We start from the raw sequence: 13,018 nt of genomic DNA, 5'->3' as shown, positions 1-13,018 counted from the left end.
TTTTTAATTAATTAGGAAATGGGGTTTTCTTACTTCTACAAACAACACCAATATTGCACTTGATTGAAAGATAAATGCCTCTGCCTGTTAAAAATACTGTCACTCAGTGTAAACCAGCTTGTAAGTTGTAGATTAAGACCAAAAAATAACGTCCCTAAAACCCAAAATCAAGTTGCCTAAATCCTGTCAAATAAATGATCTTGCAGTGATTACTGTATCCACATTAACCTCTGGAAATATTGCATGAACAAGAATCCATGTCAAGAAATCATATCGGATGCAGCTCTTGAAATATAATAATCAGCAGTCAAAACCATTAGATTGTCTAGCATGAAGAACAAAGAAAAAGATGGTAAATAAAAGAGAAGCATGAAGAGCAATGGTTGTCTGGATTGAAGCACATAATGATAAGTTGTAGTTCATGGGACTTATCTTCATGAATTAATACAAGCACAATCTCATTAGTTAAACAGAACCTTCCAGTGAGAGTAGTAGAACGCGAAAAACCCAAAAAAGCTTCTCTACAGTAATCCTCCCACTTTTAGTTGCAGCTTTCCTTGCATTGAATTGTTAGCCTTAAGAACTCAATTCTTCCATAGGAATCGTCCCGCAAGCTGCCACGATCTGTTGCTCCAACTGTTATGGAAAACATTTCATTTGAAAAACAAAACATGAATACAAAAGAAATTCAACAACTAGATTTCTTTAAACAAATGAGCATGTTATTAAGCAAAAGTAATTACTCTACTCACCCTGATTAGAGCTTCAAGCTTGCTCTTCACAAGATAGTAATCATGTTTCAATTGCTGCAGGCATCTCAGGCACCTGCAATCCAAGTAACCAATCACTTGTAATTGTAATATTAAACATTGTTTCACTTGAAAATACTGATCCTGAGATTCAATTGCTAAATGAGAAAAAAAAAACTAGGAAAATAATTTGAAAAGATGAAAGAAAACAATATGGAGAATGCGGTAGGAGAAAAAAACTCACCCCTCAATGTTCTGTTCCTCACAGAAGTTGCGAAAGGCGATGCAGTCGTTTTTAACTCTCAGTGCACCTATGCTATATAAAACAAAATCCAATCTTGTAATCAATCATCGAAAAACTGAGTTGAAGAGAAGAATTCATCTTTATTAAATCAAACAAAAATGAACTAAAAAGAAAAACAAACAATTTTAACAATTCCATGCCTAGTATTTCGAGGCCATGTGTATTAGATCTGAACTATTTTTGTAAGGTTCAATGCATTTCATATCCAATATGGAGAAAAACGAACCCTCAAGAACGCCTTTTTTTTTTTTTTAGTTGTATAGGAAGCAAACATGTACCTGGAGCTGCTACCCTTAAACTGGTGAACATGAGCATCAACCTTTTTGAAGTCTATATTTTGCTGTTCTCTATAAAAGGAGAGGTAAAAAGAAACCCATTTAGTTAAAATACAGTCAGCTAGCTAGAATCAACCATAACCAAAAGGAAAGCTCAAAACTTTTAATCAACATCATGCAGTTTCAGATGTCTGAGAGAGGAAGTCTCCTTACAAGGCAGAGGTTAGATCAGTCAGAAGCCTCTCTGAATCTTCAAAGAAGAGAGATACCACTTCAGCAACAAAATCCGGGTTGCTCTCATCTTGCAGAAGCTGAAGCTGTTGAAACTGGGCATCCAGAAAACCCTTCATCCACCCAAAAAAAAGAACATACAGAGATGAAAACCCAACACGAACACTGACAAAACTCAAAAGCAAAACAGAGACAGACTAAAGAAAGTTAACAGCATTTTTATTTTTTTTTGCACTACCTCCCTAAACAAGGACTTGGTATATTCAACCCATGCTCTCTGCATCTGGCCAACCTCCATGCTTTGACCCTCTCTCTTAAAAAGTTGGAAGAACACAAAAACAAAGTGGGTTTTTAAGCTACGGTTAAACACAGCTTTGTGGCTTAAATTTTCAGATCTTGTGGAGTTACTGCACAATCAAAGTGGGTAATAACTGGAGAGCATAAATGCTATGGAAAAATTAAATGTGGAGAGATTTTTGCTTGCTTTTTTGGTTATTAAGAGATTGACAGCCACCTTTCTTTATCCTTTCCTCTCTGGATTTGTGCTTATGTTCTGTTTTCAGTATCTTTTTTTTTGGCTCGCACTCAGATTCCAGTCACAGTCACAGCCCCACCAACAACATTTGCTCTTCTACTATATCATCATTTAAATGAAGGAACCTCAACCTGACCCCATCTTCATCCTAACTTTACTTGTGCTAAGGCTAATGCATTCCTTCAAGAATAAAATTATTTTTTATGTGCACTACAAAGTAGAAAGTGGAAAACTATTGGTTCTGGTTAAAATTATTTGACTCCGACCTCAGATCTTCTTTTTTTTTTTGCTTAATTTCACGCAACAGTTTATTTTCGTTACTTTACATGTTAATTAAGATTAAATTTATTCTTCTGGCCTTCTTAAAGGTGACACCACATGAGTAAGATAAATTTAAGTAAATAAATTAATTTTAATTGCTATTATCAAAGATTGAGTTTATTATAGGATTTCTGATACATTTAAGCATCATTGTCGTATCTCATCCATAATTTGACTCCAAAAAAACCTCAAATTATCCGGTTATTAGATCAACTTGTTGAGTAATAAAATTAATATTTTTTATTAAATCAATGTTATTTTTTTATTTTTAAATATTAATATTAAACTAGTAAAGTTTGGATGAATATTATTGGCCAACTAAATCATTAAAATTTCATAATATTAATAATTTTTCAATCAAATTAAAACTTATCTAGATTAAAATTTATATGGTAATCTTCTAGGTGTTTACTTGATAATCCAAATTTTTTTTTCGAGTTAATTTTCAAATCAAGTCTATAAGTAAGATATGTATTTAAATTTTTATCCATCAAGCAAAACTATATATAAGAGTTGTCATGGTTAAATTATAAATAAAAAAAAGTTAAGCGTCATAAATTAATACAAGTAACCAGTCCACCAAACATAGTAGAGGTATCAAGTCATTACAAGTTGTTTTTCTTTTTTTTATTATTATTCTTATTAATGTAGATGTTTGGACTACTTTGTGTGTACCTCGACTAATTCCATGGATCCTGAAGTTAACGACCATGTAAGCCTCCAATAACTATTATATTAACAATTACAGGATTCAAACTTAAAATAACATGTACTTTCTTTGTTGTTCACATGACAACTTTCATGAATCAATCAGCTATTGATTCCGCCATTGTTACCACTATCAAATTTTTACTCAAGCTCTCAAAGGAGACATGATCAAGAAATAAAAAAAGGTCAAACTTCAAGAAATTCCCTGCTTTTAGGGTAATCTCAAGTGGTTCTCAAACATTTTATCTTTATCTATTAGTTGTCAATGTATTAATAAATTCTCTTTGTTAATTTAAGCAAACATAATAGTTAGATTGTTATGTAAAAATCATGAAATCTCTCTTTGCCGCTATAAAACCTATTAAATTAATTAAAATCTTTCATGTGTTCAGGTAGGCTACAGAGAAAAAAGTAAAATTTAGGGTTTTTTTTATATAGTTTGGTTTATCTCGTGAATTTTATATTATACAAATTAAAAAATTAGAGAATTAACTAGTTTCTTATAAATAATTTTTTTAAAAAAGTAAAATCATATGAATGTTATGCAACTATTTAATAGTTTTGTTAACTAAAAACGAATGCATGTATGATTGAGAATTTATAGATATATTGAGGACCTAATAATAATATCCTTAAAGGTTAATTATTTTTATAAGATTTATTAAAATAAAAAAAAATTATTTTGATATCCTCACATCTTTTAAAAGGGTGAGATTAGTTTTATTTGAGGCTTGTAACTGTTCTTTTTAATAAATATATTTTTTAAAAATTAAACTTGTATTATTATGTTTATAGAAATATAACAATATTTTAATCGCTATACAAGTAATTCATTAATATTTACCAAAATAATATGATCCGCAGCAACGTTGGCCAATTAACATTGCCGTATTATCTACATCTAAACCAGCAAAGTGGAGAAAGATGATTGGCAAGTTGGCTAAACTTTGAAATTTATTTCATCTTTTTCGTGTTTTATTTTTCAATTACAAGGCGTATTTATTTTTAATTATTATTTAAAATTAGGATAGGCTTGACAAGCCACTGGCTATCGAATAATTTGAGAATAGATTAAAAACTTGAATTAATATATGATCAAATTGACTCCGATCATTCACTAACTTTTTAAAAAATTTGATTGCAAAAATAATTGAATCAATCCTTCCAGCTAAGAACCTGGATTGGATCTTAGATTAAATTTCAAAGTTGAATTTTTTAAAACTAAATATATTTTCAGTAGATATTATGGATTGACTAAAGAACTGAATTGTTGTGAAGTGTCAACGTATTCTCTTGCGATCTAGTTGTTTCCATTATTAATTGGTTTCTACCTTTCGGTGTTCCTTAAGTATATTTATCTAAAAAAAATTAAATTAATAATTTTTTAAAAATATATTTATAGATATTTTGTCACGAGAATGGTAAGATCACAAGAAAATAATATTAATTTAGTGCCTGAAAAACACCATCGACCTTACCAGACACGCACCCAGCTTTAATTAATTATTTTCATAATCTGAAAGGGGACAGCTGGACAAAACAAAAGATACGACTCAGTTCTCGAAGGCCAAGCCCCAGCCCCCTTTCTCTCCCTCAAAGCCGAAAGAAAAAAACACATGTCACGTGGCCGGTTTGGCTTGCTCGCATTGTGACCTGTGAGGTGGTGACACCAGACGTGGAGAGAGAATCCTCACCTATTTTATTCTCTTTGTTTTTTGTTTCAAGGGATGGTGGTGGTGTGTGTGTGTATCATTAATAAGCTTCATATTCTTCCCTTCTCCTCTTTTTCATTATTCGTATGCATCGTTGAGGATATTGTCTGATGCGAGATTTGGGCATCCTTTTTCATTACTCTCTCTTGATACGAAGGGAATCCGAACTGAACACGTCTTCTTCTTCTTCTTCAGAATAAATATTATATCCGCTTATTCGCATCTTTACTAATCTCATGAACCCTAAAATTAATTATTATATAAACTTCTAGTGACCCTAAAATTTATAAAACTCGAACTAATAATTTTTAAAAATCAAATCTAAAATTTTACTAGTTGAACTACACCCCCTCAAAGTTACACGACTTCTTTTATGCATTTGAGTCAGGGTGGTCAAATGAATAGCAGGCTGATGTGTTGAACCGAGTCAGGTTTTATAAAAAAACACTAAGGATTTAACCCGACATATTAATCTATAAGCCGATCAGAAAACCAGTTTATGTTTTTGTTTTAAAAAGACAAAACAATATCGGTTTGATAAAAAAAAATAATAATCTGGATTTGGCCTCCAAAAAAATATTAATCTGGGGGGATTTCAATCATTTTCTAAGAAGCTGGCGGTATCTACAATGAAAGGAAAATCACGTTTAAATCCGTCAGGACATGATTACAACTTGTAAAATACAAAATGGATCATTTTTCAACAATGTCTAGTGGAAGATTGTAATTGAAAAGAAAAATCAAGTACAGCTCACCAAACGATCGACAACCCACAGCCACAAGTAACATACATGGAGCGTGGAGGGCATACAGTGATCTGCTTAACATACCTTACAACTCCTCCTACAATATCCAGGAAGACCTGAAGATCCAACCATGTACTCAACGTTTTTCGTGCATTCTCCAAGGGCGGCCCACCTCCCACAACTTTCATTCTGATCGGTGCAATTCCCACCAGCTTCCAAGTTCTTGTCAAATGAGTCTACATGAATCCACTTTGTGGCGGACCATTTCTCACCTTCAATCACAGGGCACCCTGCGTGGAGGCTGCTTATGTCTGGAACAGCAGTTGGATAGAGACTGAAGAAAAGAAGCGCATCCCCTCTACGTGGTTTCACTAAGTATTTCCAAGGTGTGGACAAGAAGACAAAGGAACACATTAACTGAGTGCAAATGCAACTCGAGGAATACAAGTTATAAAACCATTAGTAATCTGTGTGGTGGCTCACCTGCAATTCCTTTCCTTGCACATTCAGAAAGGTCTTCATGACTAACAGAAGCTTTACGACGGGGAAGTTCCTGATAGCAAGTCATTTTTTGAAAAACTTGAGTTAATTCTTGTAGAGTATTCTCTCTGCCTCCCATTCTCAATGTTACTAACTTCAATTTTAGAGAAGTGATTGCCCAATTATGTCAGTGAATGCAACCAATATTGTAGTTAATCCAAGAGATATGTTAGGCCTATCAGCACGTGTCTCATGCAGACAGCCAAATCCAGAAGGTATTATAGACAAACAAATTCTTTAGCACCGTTAAACTGAAAGTTCTTGTAAACTGGAAGAGCACAAGCGTATCCACAATGAAAAAGGACAAGGAGCTTGAACTTACCTCAGCTGAGGGGAACACTGTTTCACCACCCTTTTCCACATCTGTAAGATACATGAGTACAGTTGCCACCCGGTGTCCACCACGGGCAATATTAACCTTGTCAGAAAAGTAATCGTAGTGGGGATCATATTTCTGCCCATGCTCATATCTCAACACTTGTATGTCTTCACCATTCTCTGACCATAAGAAATACAGATCACTGTTATGCCATTTGTTGAAAAGGGAGGGAAAGAGTAAAAATCTTAATTATTGCATATGTTACATATTATTACATATGATTAAAAGATGGTTAATCTTTCTTGTTTGGTAAATAATTTCTTGCACAAGAGTACAGCTGAGAGAAGCAAACACTACAGTAACTTCAGGATCTCATAACCCGTATACCAAGGAAGAACAAACCTTTAAATGATAGACCACAACAAAAATTCAAGTGAATTTCACGTTCTTTTTTTTTCCTTGTTGCTTTACCAGTAAATTATGATTCATGTATTTGAAAGCAGGGCTTTCTTTGGAATTGAGAGTTCTTTGGCAGATCATTTACTCATTCTAAATCCAACTTCCCTTTTTTAACAAACTTCAAACCTTAACCCTTGTGAACCACCGAACCCCAACCATCTATCATCACTTGCATCCAAAACATGTTCCAGCATGACCGCCTAGTATCTCCGCAGGTCAATGACAATCAATATTAGGATTTTGAATGTACAAAAATCTTAGAGATTGGATAGCACTAGGAATCAAAAGTGAAAGGCATAATCTTGAAAGCAAGTTTGTAACCAAGAAGCTTCCTAATAGGCTCTCTACGACACTCAAAAGCTGTTTCACAATGTATCACAATGAGCAGCAAGAATCTCCTTAAAGATAAGGCTTCTAATACAAAATGCACCCCTCAATCTTAATCATTATTAAGTGGCACAAACATTAAGGGAAAAAGAAAATGGAAACACCCCTTTTTAGGCTTCTAGTGAAGTGAGCTTTAGCATGCCAATATGACCTTAAAGAGGCGCGGGGCTTGGCATTATGTTTTTCTCTCTTTGGAAGCCTGCATCCAGGCATCTATTTTTAAGAGACAGAGGAGTGCATGCTTAGCAAAGTAGAAATCACATCAAGAAAGAATTCCATCACTTCCACTTGAAAACAAAATGTTGAGCTCAATCGACCACTCGAATTTTTGGGAGCAAAAATGCTTTATATGCATTTTTATAGAGGTAATGAAGGGTAAAACAGAATTGAATATATGCAAGAGCACACATTTTACGTTCAATAGTCTTGCCCACATGCGGGAAAATAGTGCTTTTGGTGCAGGCTAGGTATGGTCTTGGCAGCAAGTTAAGGCCCAGGCTTTGAAGGCAGGCACATTTCGGGCAAGTGTGGGCCCTAATATGCCCTCATTGAGACCTAGCCTTGCACGGCCGTGTTCAAACACATAAAATTGCACAGAGACAATCCCAAATTCCTAAACAAGCAAGAATTACAGTGATGAATTCATAACTGAAACTGACACTGTAGTATGTGAATGTTGGAGTGAGAAATTAAAAAAATCAGTAAGAGTTAACTCATGAGTCCAAAAAATGAAAGCAAAAGATTATGATACTGAGATTCATTATAGTGCACTGCACACCTCTTGGAAGAAAAGTCCATGTTGCAATCTTGTCCTCTATACCAGCAACAATTGGATCCTAGAGAAGGATAAATTAAAAATAAAAGGCAAATTATAAGGCTTAATTTGACAATTATCTTACAAAAATAGGACTATAAAAAACAAAACCTTTGCTTTAGTGATAAACATTCCAGAACTGGTTCGAACTTCGCTAAGTTTACTCTTTCCACTCTCATTATCAGCCACTGCTGATCTTTTCAACTCCGATTTGGCCTTAGTTTCACAAAAAAATCAAAAGTCAATTAAGAGAAGAAGATACTGTTTTCTTGAATATATTAAATTAGGACTCACCAGAGAAATCAAGTGATCGCATTCTAAGTCTGTTAGAAATCCTTCGTACACAAATGCCCTGCAAAGCCATCGTCATTATTTTTAATTTCATTTTAGATTCTGGTTCACTAAGGAGATGAATGTGTGAAATTTCTAAATCTGAGAGAGAGAGAGAGACCTTGGCTTCCAAGAGACTTGTTTGACTTTGGCAGGGTTGATGATGGAGCTGGAAGTACCTGGATAAGAGATGGATTTATGGAGAATCGAAAAGATCGACAGTAGAAACAGGAACTGGCGAGGGTAGATCGTGGTAGCCATCAAATTTGAGAGAAGAGAGGATAGAGAGATTTCCTGGGAAAATGTTTGATTTTTCTAGTTCCTTTACCAACTCTCGGCTCGTATTTATGCGTTTTGCTTGGAATCAAAACGGCGACGTTCTTTTCTTTTATATTTAGGGGTCACCACTAAAAAATCTAATAAGGGGACGGAAAAAAAGAAAAAAAACCAAGGCAAGGAACTCACACGACTTGTCATGCTTCCAGTTAAAATCACGACCCAATTCATATATAATATTCTTGAATTCTTTTTTCTTAGCTATACGTTGCGAGTCGAGTTATTTTTTTAAAAATTATATAAAAAATATAAAGATATTATTAATATATTTTTTAATATAAAAAATCAATAATATATAAAAAATTTAATGCATATTAAATGATATTTTTAAAAATATTAAAAAAGTGACATTTCAAATAATTTTATTTTTTTAATATTAATATAATGATATATCGGATCAATCAGGATTAACCATTACTAACTTACAAAACTTATGATCTAATTATTAGAGCGTGATAGTTTTATAAAAAATAAAATGAAATATATCATGAAGCTCAATTCTTAATAAGCAAAAAAAGTTGAAAGACGAAAAAAAATACCGGCTTGAGTCAACTTAAATGAACCCGCTAAATATGTGAACTGAGATTACCTCATATAAAAAAAATTGAAAAAATATACAAAGGGCGACTCTAAACCAAACCATTGTTGAAAAACAAAATTAAAAAATAGATAATTAAAAAAAAACAATTTGAATCAATCCGTGAAAACTTGATAAACACGCGACAGGATCATATGACCATAATAACTTAATAAAAATCAAATAAAAAAAATCATGAAACTTAATTTTCAATTAATCAAACCTCCAAGCTTAGTCATGAGAGTGAGATTAGCTTATAAAAAAATTGAAAAAAAAAATTATAAAGCTCATTTCTCACCCAACTCATTGTTGAATGATAAGATAAAAAAATGAACAATTTTAAAAAAGCAAAAAATAATAATATTTTGAGTTATCCTGGGTTAATTAGACAAACCCACGATCTAGGTTACGAGACAGAAATAATCTAATAGAATAGAAAGAAAATAAAAAAAAATCACGAAGACCAATTCTCAACCAATTAAACTCGTGACATGGTTTATGAAAACATGATTAATTACCCTATAAAAAGCAAATATAAAGAAATTATCAAGCTCATATCTCAATTAATCAATTGTTGAATGATAAAATTGGTAAAGAAACAATTTAAAAAAATGAAAAACAAATTATGTCATCCTAAGTAAACTTGAAAAACCCATGCCATAGTTACGAGACAAAGATAACTTAATAAAAAGCAAATAAAAAAAATCATGAAAATCAATTCTCAACCAACTAAACTTGTTAATTGGGTCATGAGAACATATTACCCTATAAAAAGCATATCAAAAGAAATTATGAAATCCATTTCTAAACCAATCTATTATTGAAGGATAAAATTAAAAATAAAATAAATTTTAAAAAAAAAACCCAAAAAAAAGAAGGGAGAAAAAGAAAAGAAAAGAAAATGTAATGTTATGAGATCATGATAACCATATAGAAAGTAAATAAACATAAATCATGTAGGCTAATTCTTAATCAACATAATGTTAGTGCATATAAAGATAACAATAAAGAAAAGCGTACGAGGATGCATGTTATGTGATTTGTTTTGTGATTTTATATGATCGTATTTATATATCTCAGTCACATTAAATTACCTCATAGAGCATGGAGTTGTTGATATGGTATGGAGTAATAATGAGAAACAATTATTTATAACATACAAGTAAAGTTGTGTAGGCATTATACTAAAAGGTTAGATGTTGTGGACATAGGTAAAAAAGGTTTTCACCCTCAAATGATTGACTAGAAAATTTAACATCGTACTTACATAGCTAACAATGGAAAAGCTATGTGTTATATTGACTTCTTGAAGGTCATAACACAATATTATATTGCATGTGATAACATTGAATTCAAAAATTTATGTGAGATTAGGATTTGAATTTAGTGTTTCGGGTCTTTAATAATAGTTGTTCGATGTTTATTGTTGGGAGCCCAAAATATATTGTGCAGTTTTTTGTTTTTATTGTTATTGTTGTTATTATGTAAGTCCCTAGTAATTAAAGGTGTGCTATGTTATTCGTTATTCGTAACTAGTTCTTGAAATACAATGGCTAGCTGGAGACATCTCACCGTTAAACAAATTCCGACTCATAGCTAAGCAACTAATTTGTTGTTTAAGTCAATGAAAATAGTTCAACTGCTTTACTTTTGATTAGTAAAAGAAATGTCATTAAGTTTTGAATTGTTCTTGGCACTTCTACTCGTAGCTAAGCACACATCTCCAGGACAGAAACATGTTTGATTAATATATGGTCTGAACAAGTATTTCCTTTCCTGGCTTCATTTTGTTTTACCGCTGTTCTTCCAAACTGTTTGTTCTAGTTCCATAGTTTTGGCTCCAATGCTTATGATTCCTGTCAGAATAAAGATTTAGAGTGTGGAGAGAAAGGGTAATGGATTCAATTTCGGTGTGGGCAGGAACCACCTCCACCCTTCTGTTGATTCCGATCAGTTGTTGATCGGTCGTGGTCTTCAGACTTTTCATTACAGTTAACCAAAACCACCATCTGTTGATTGAGATGGCTTAGATACTCTGTCGGATTGTATTCATCTGCATCAAACAGATCCGCAACCGAGGGTGTCCTTTGGTGTCTAGACCCTTGTCGTAGCTTTAACTCTATCGAACTGCTTTCATCTCCTTCTAAAACCCTTACACCCTGCAGGGAAATCTTATTTTAACATAATCGCATAAGAACTTTGTTGAAGCATTTATAGAGGAAGAACTATACTCGGCTCATCTGGGGTTTCTCCGAAGGAGACTGGTCTTTGCATATACAAGCTGTACATGCCACATGATCCATCTGTTCTGAATCATAGGCATCTCCACGAGTTGGATCAACAAGCTCCTTGATGCTGTTTTTCATTAGCAAAGGCTTGGCCTGACAACAACATTGCTCCAAACTGCATAAATTCTTGCTAGAAATACAATACAACGGACTTGAAAGAATTCGACCACTCAGAAAGAAGCTTACGTACCCGCATTACAAGACTTTGCTGTGAACTATCTAAAGCTTGCCTTACGGTAATGGGCTATAACAACAGAACCCCATAAGCATAAATATTTGTCTTCTCATCTACTATGCCATGCGTGAAGAATTCAGGAGGAAGTTAGCTGTCAAGATAAGAAATGAGATCATATTACAAGGCAAGATATCTTGAAGATTTAGAGATCATGCCAAGTTTTGGATTACAAACCCAAATGTGCCTTCAATTTTTGATGCGTTGTGATGAGACCACTCCTCTGGTAACCATTTTGCAAGCCCGAAATCGTTAGAGATTAAGGGGAGATTTAGGTGTTGCATATTACAGCAGCAAGAAATTAAGTTTCTGGCACTCATGAAGATACAGAAGGCCCTGAGCGGTTCCAAGAGCATTTTATATCTGATTCGCCAGTTCAGCTTTTCCTTTGGCCTGGAAACATTTGGTAGGAAACAAATTGATGGTGGAAAAGTTGTGAGAGGATAGAACAGACCATAAAGTAAAGATGCTAGGCTCCGTTGGCGGACAATTCAAGGACAAGATGCATTCCTCCTTCAATTCCATACCCAATCACTTTAGCAATATTAGGATGGTCAACATGGACTATAATCCCAAGCTCCGATAAGAAATCAACATTCATTTCTTCCGGTGAGCCTTGGTCAGCCGTTTAATTGCAACAAGCTGCCCATCTTCCAATTGCCCTTTGTAAACTTCAGCATAGCTTCCTTCTCCAATCAATTTTTCTTTATAAAGGAAGACAAGGTATCGTAAGCATATTGAAATCGAGACTAGTACAACTACATAAAAAACAGATCATTGCATTTGGAGTAGTTTCATGCTTAACCATGGAATTGGCTAATAAAGTTTCCGAATCGTAACCCAAGAAAGTGAAGAAAAAAAGAAGCGTAAATCTAGATTCTGAAAGAAGCATAAACCTTTGCTAAAAGTATCAGTTGCAGCCTGGAGTTCTGAGAGCGAAAAGTTCTTCCATGAAGATTTGAAATGGCAGAATTCACCGTCTAGTGGAGAATTTAGAGTAGGAACAATGGCCTCTCTAAATTTTCTGCTTCTACTTCTCCTTTTACTTTGCTTTGGTACACCTTCCTTTAGGGGAGGGAGGGTATGAAAGCTCGTTGCAGGTCCCTTTCTAATACACGAAAGAAATCACGCCAAGGGCAGGAGCTGTAGTGGCAT

General features: G+C 33.7%; 2 protein-coding genes and 1 pseudogene across 2 annotated transcripts; all 3 read right to left on the bottom strand.

Moving 5' to 3' along the window:
* Nucleotides 1–370: 370 nt before the first annotated feature.
* On the bottom strand, nucleotides 371–2,203 carry LOC133704164 (histidine-containing phosphotransfer protein 1-like). The gene is made up of 6 exons (XM_062128930.1): nucleotides 1,798–2,203; nucleotides 1,542–1,672; nucleotides 1,332–1,400; nucleotides 994–1,065; nucleotides 753–825; nucleotides 371–636 (listed from the first exon to the last, which is right to left on the bottom strand). Exons 1-6 carry the CDS (start codon nucleotides 1,855–1,857, stop codon nucleotides 577–579), a joined length of 465 nt encoding a protein of 154 aa, XP_061984914.1. The 5' UTR covers nucleotides 1,858–2,203; the 3' UTR covers nucleotides 371–576.
* Nucleotides 2,204–5,460: 3,257 nt separating this feature from the next.
* LOC133704079 (probable prolyl 4-hydroxylase 4) lies at nucleotides 5,461–8,758 on the bottom strand. Its single transcript, XM_062128820.1, has 7 exons — nucleotides 8,552–8,758; nucleotides 8,395–8,452; nucleotides 8,212–8,316; nucleotides 8,065–8,122; nucleotides 6,444–6,619; nucleotides 6,065–6,134; nucleotides 5,461–5,952 (listed from the first exon to the last, which is right to left on the bottom strand). Exons 1-7 carry the CDS (start codon nucleotides 8,689–8,691, stop codon nucleotides 5,657–5,659), a joined length of 903 nt encoding a protein of 300 aa, XP_061984804.1. The 5' UTR covers nucleotides 8,692–8,758; the 3' UTR covers nucleotides 5,461–5,656.
* A 2,216-nt stretch (nucleotides 8,759–10,974) lies between these two features.
* Nucleotides 10,975–13,018, bottom strand: part of LOC133705189 (receptor-like cytosolic serine/threonine-protein kinase RBK2) — a 2,660-nt pseudogene continuing 616 nt past the window's right edge.

This window comes from Populus nigra, chromosome 10 (genome assembly GCF_951802175.1).
Source record: "Populus nigra chromosome 10, ddPopNigr1.1, whole genome shotgun sequence".
In the NCBI taxonomy this organism is placed as follows: Eukaryota; Viridiplantae; Streptophyta; class Magnoliopsida; order Malpighiales; family Salicaceae; genus Populus; species Populus nigra.
This window is presented reverse-complemented; position numbering and strand designations above follow the sequence as displayed.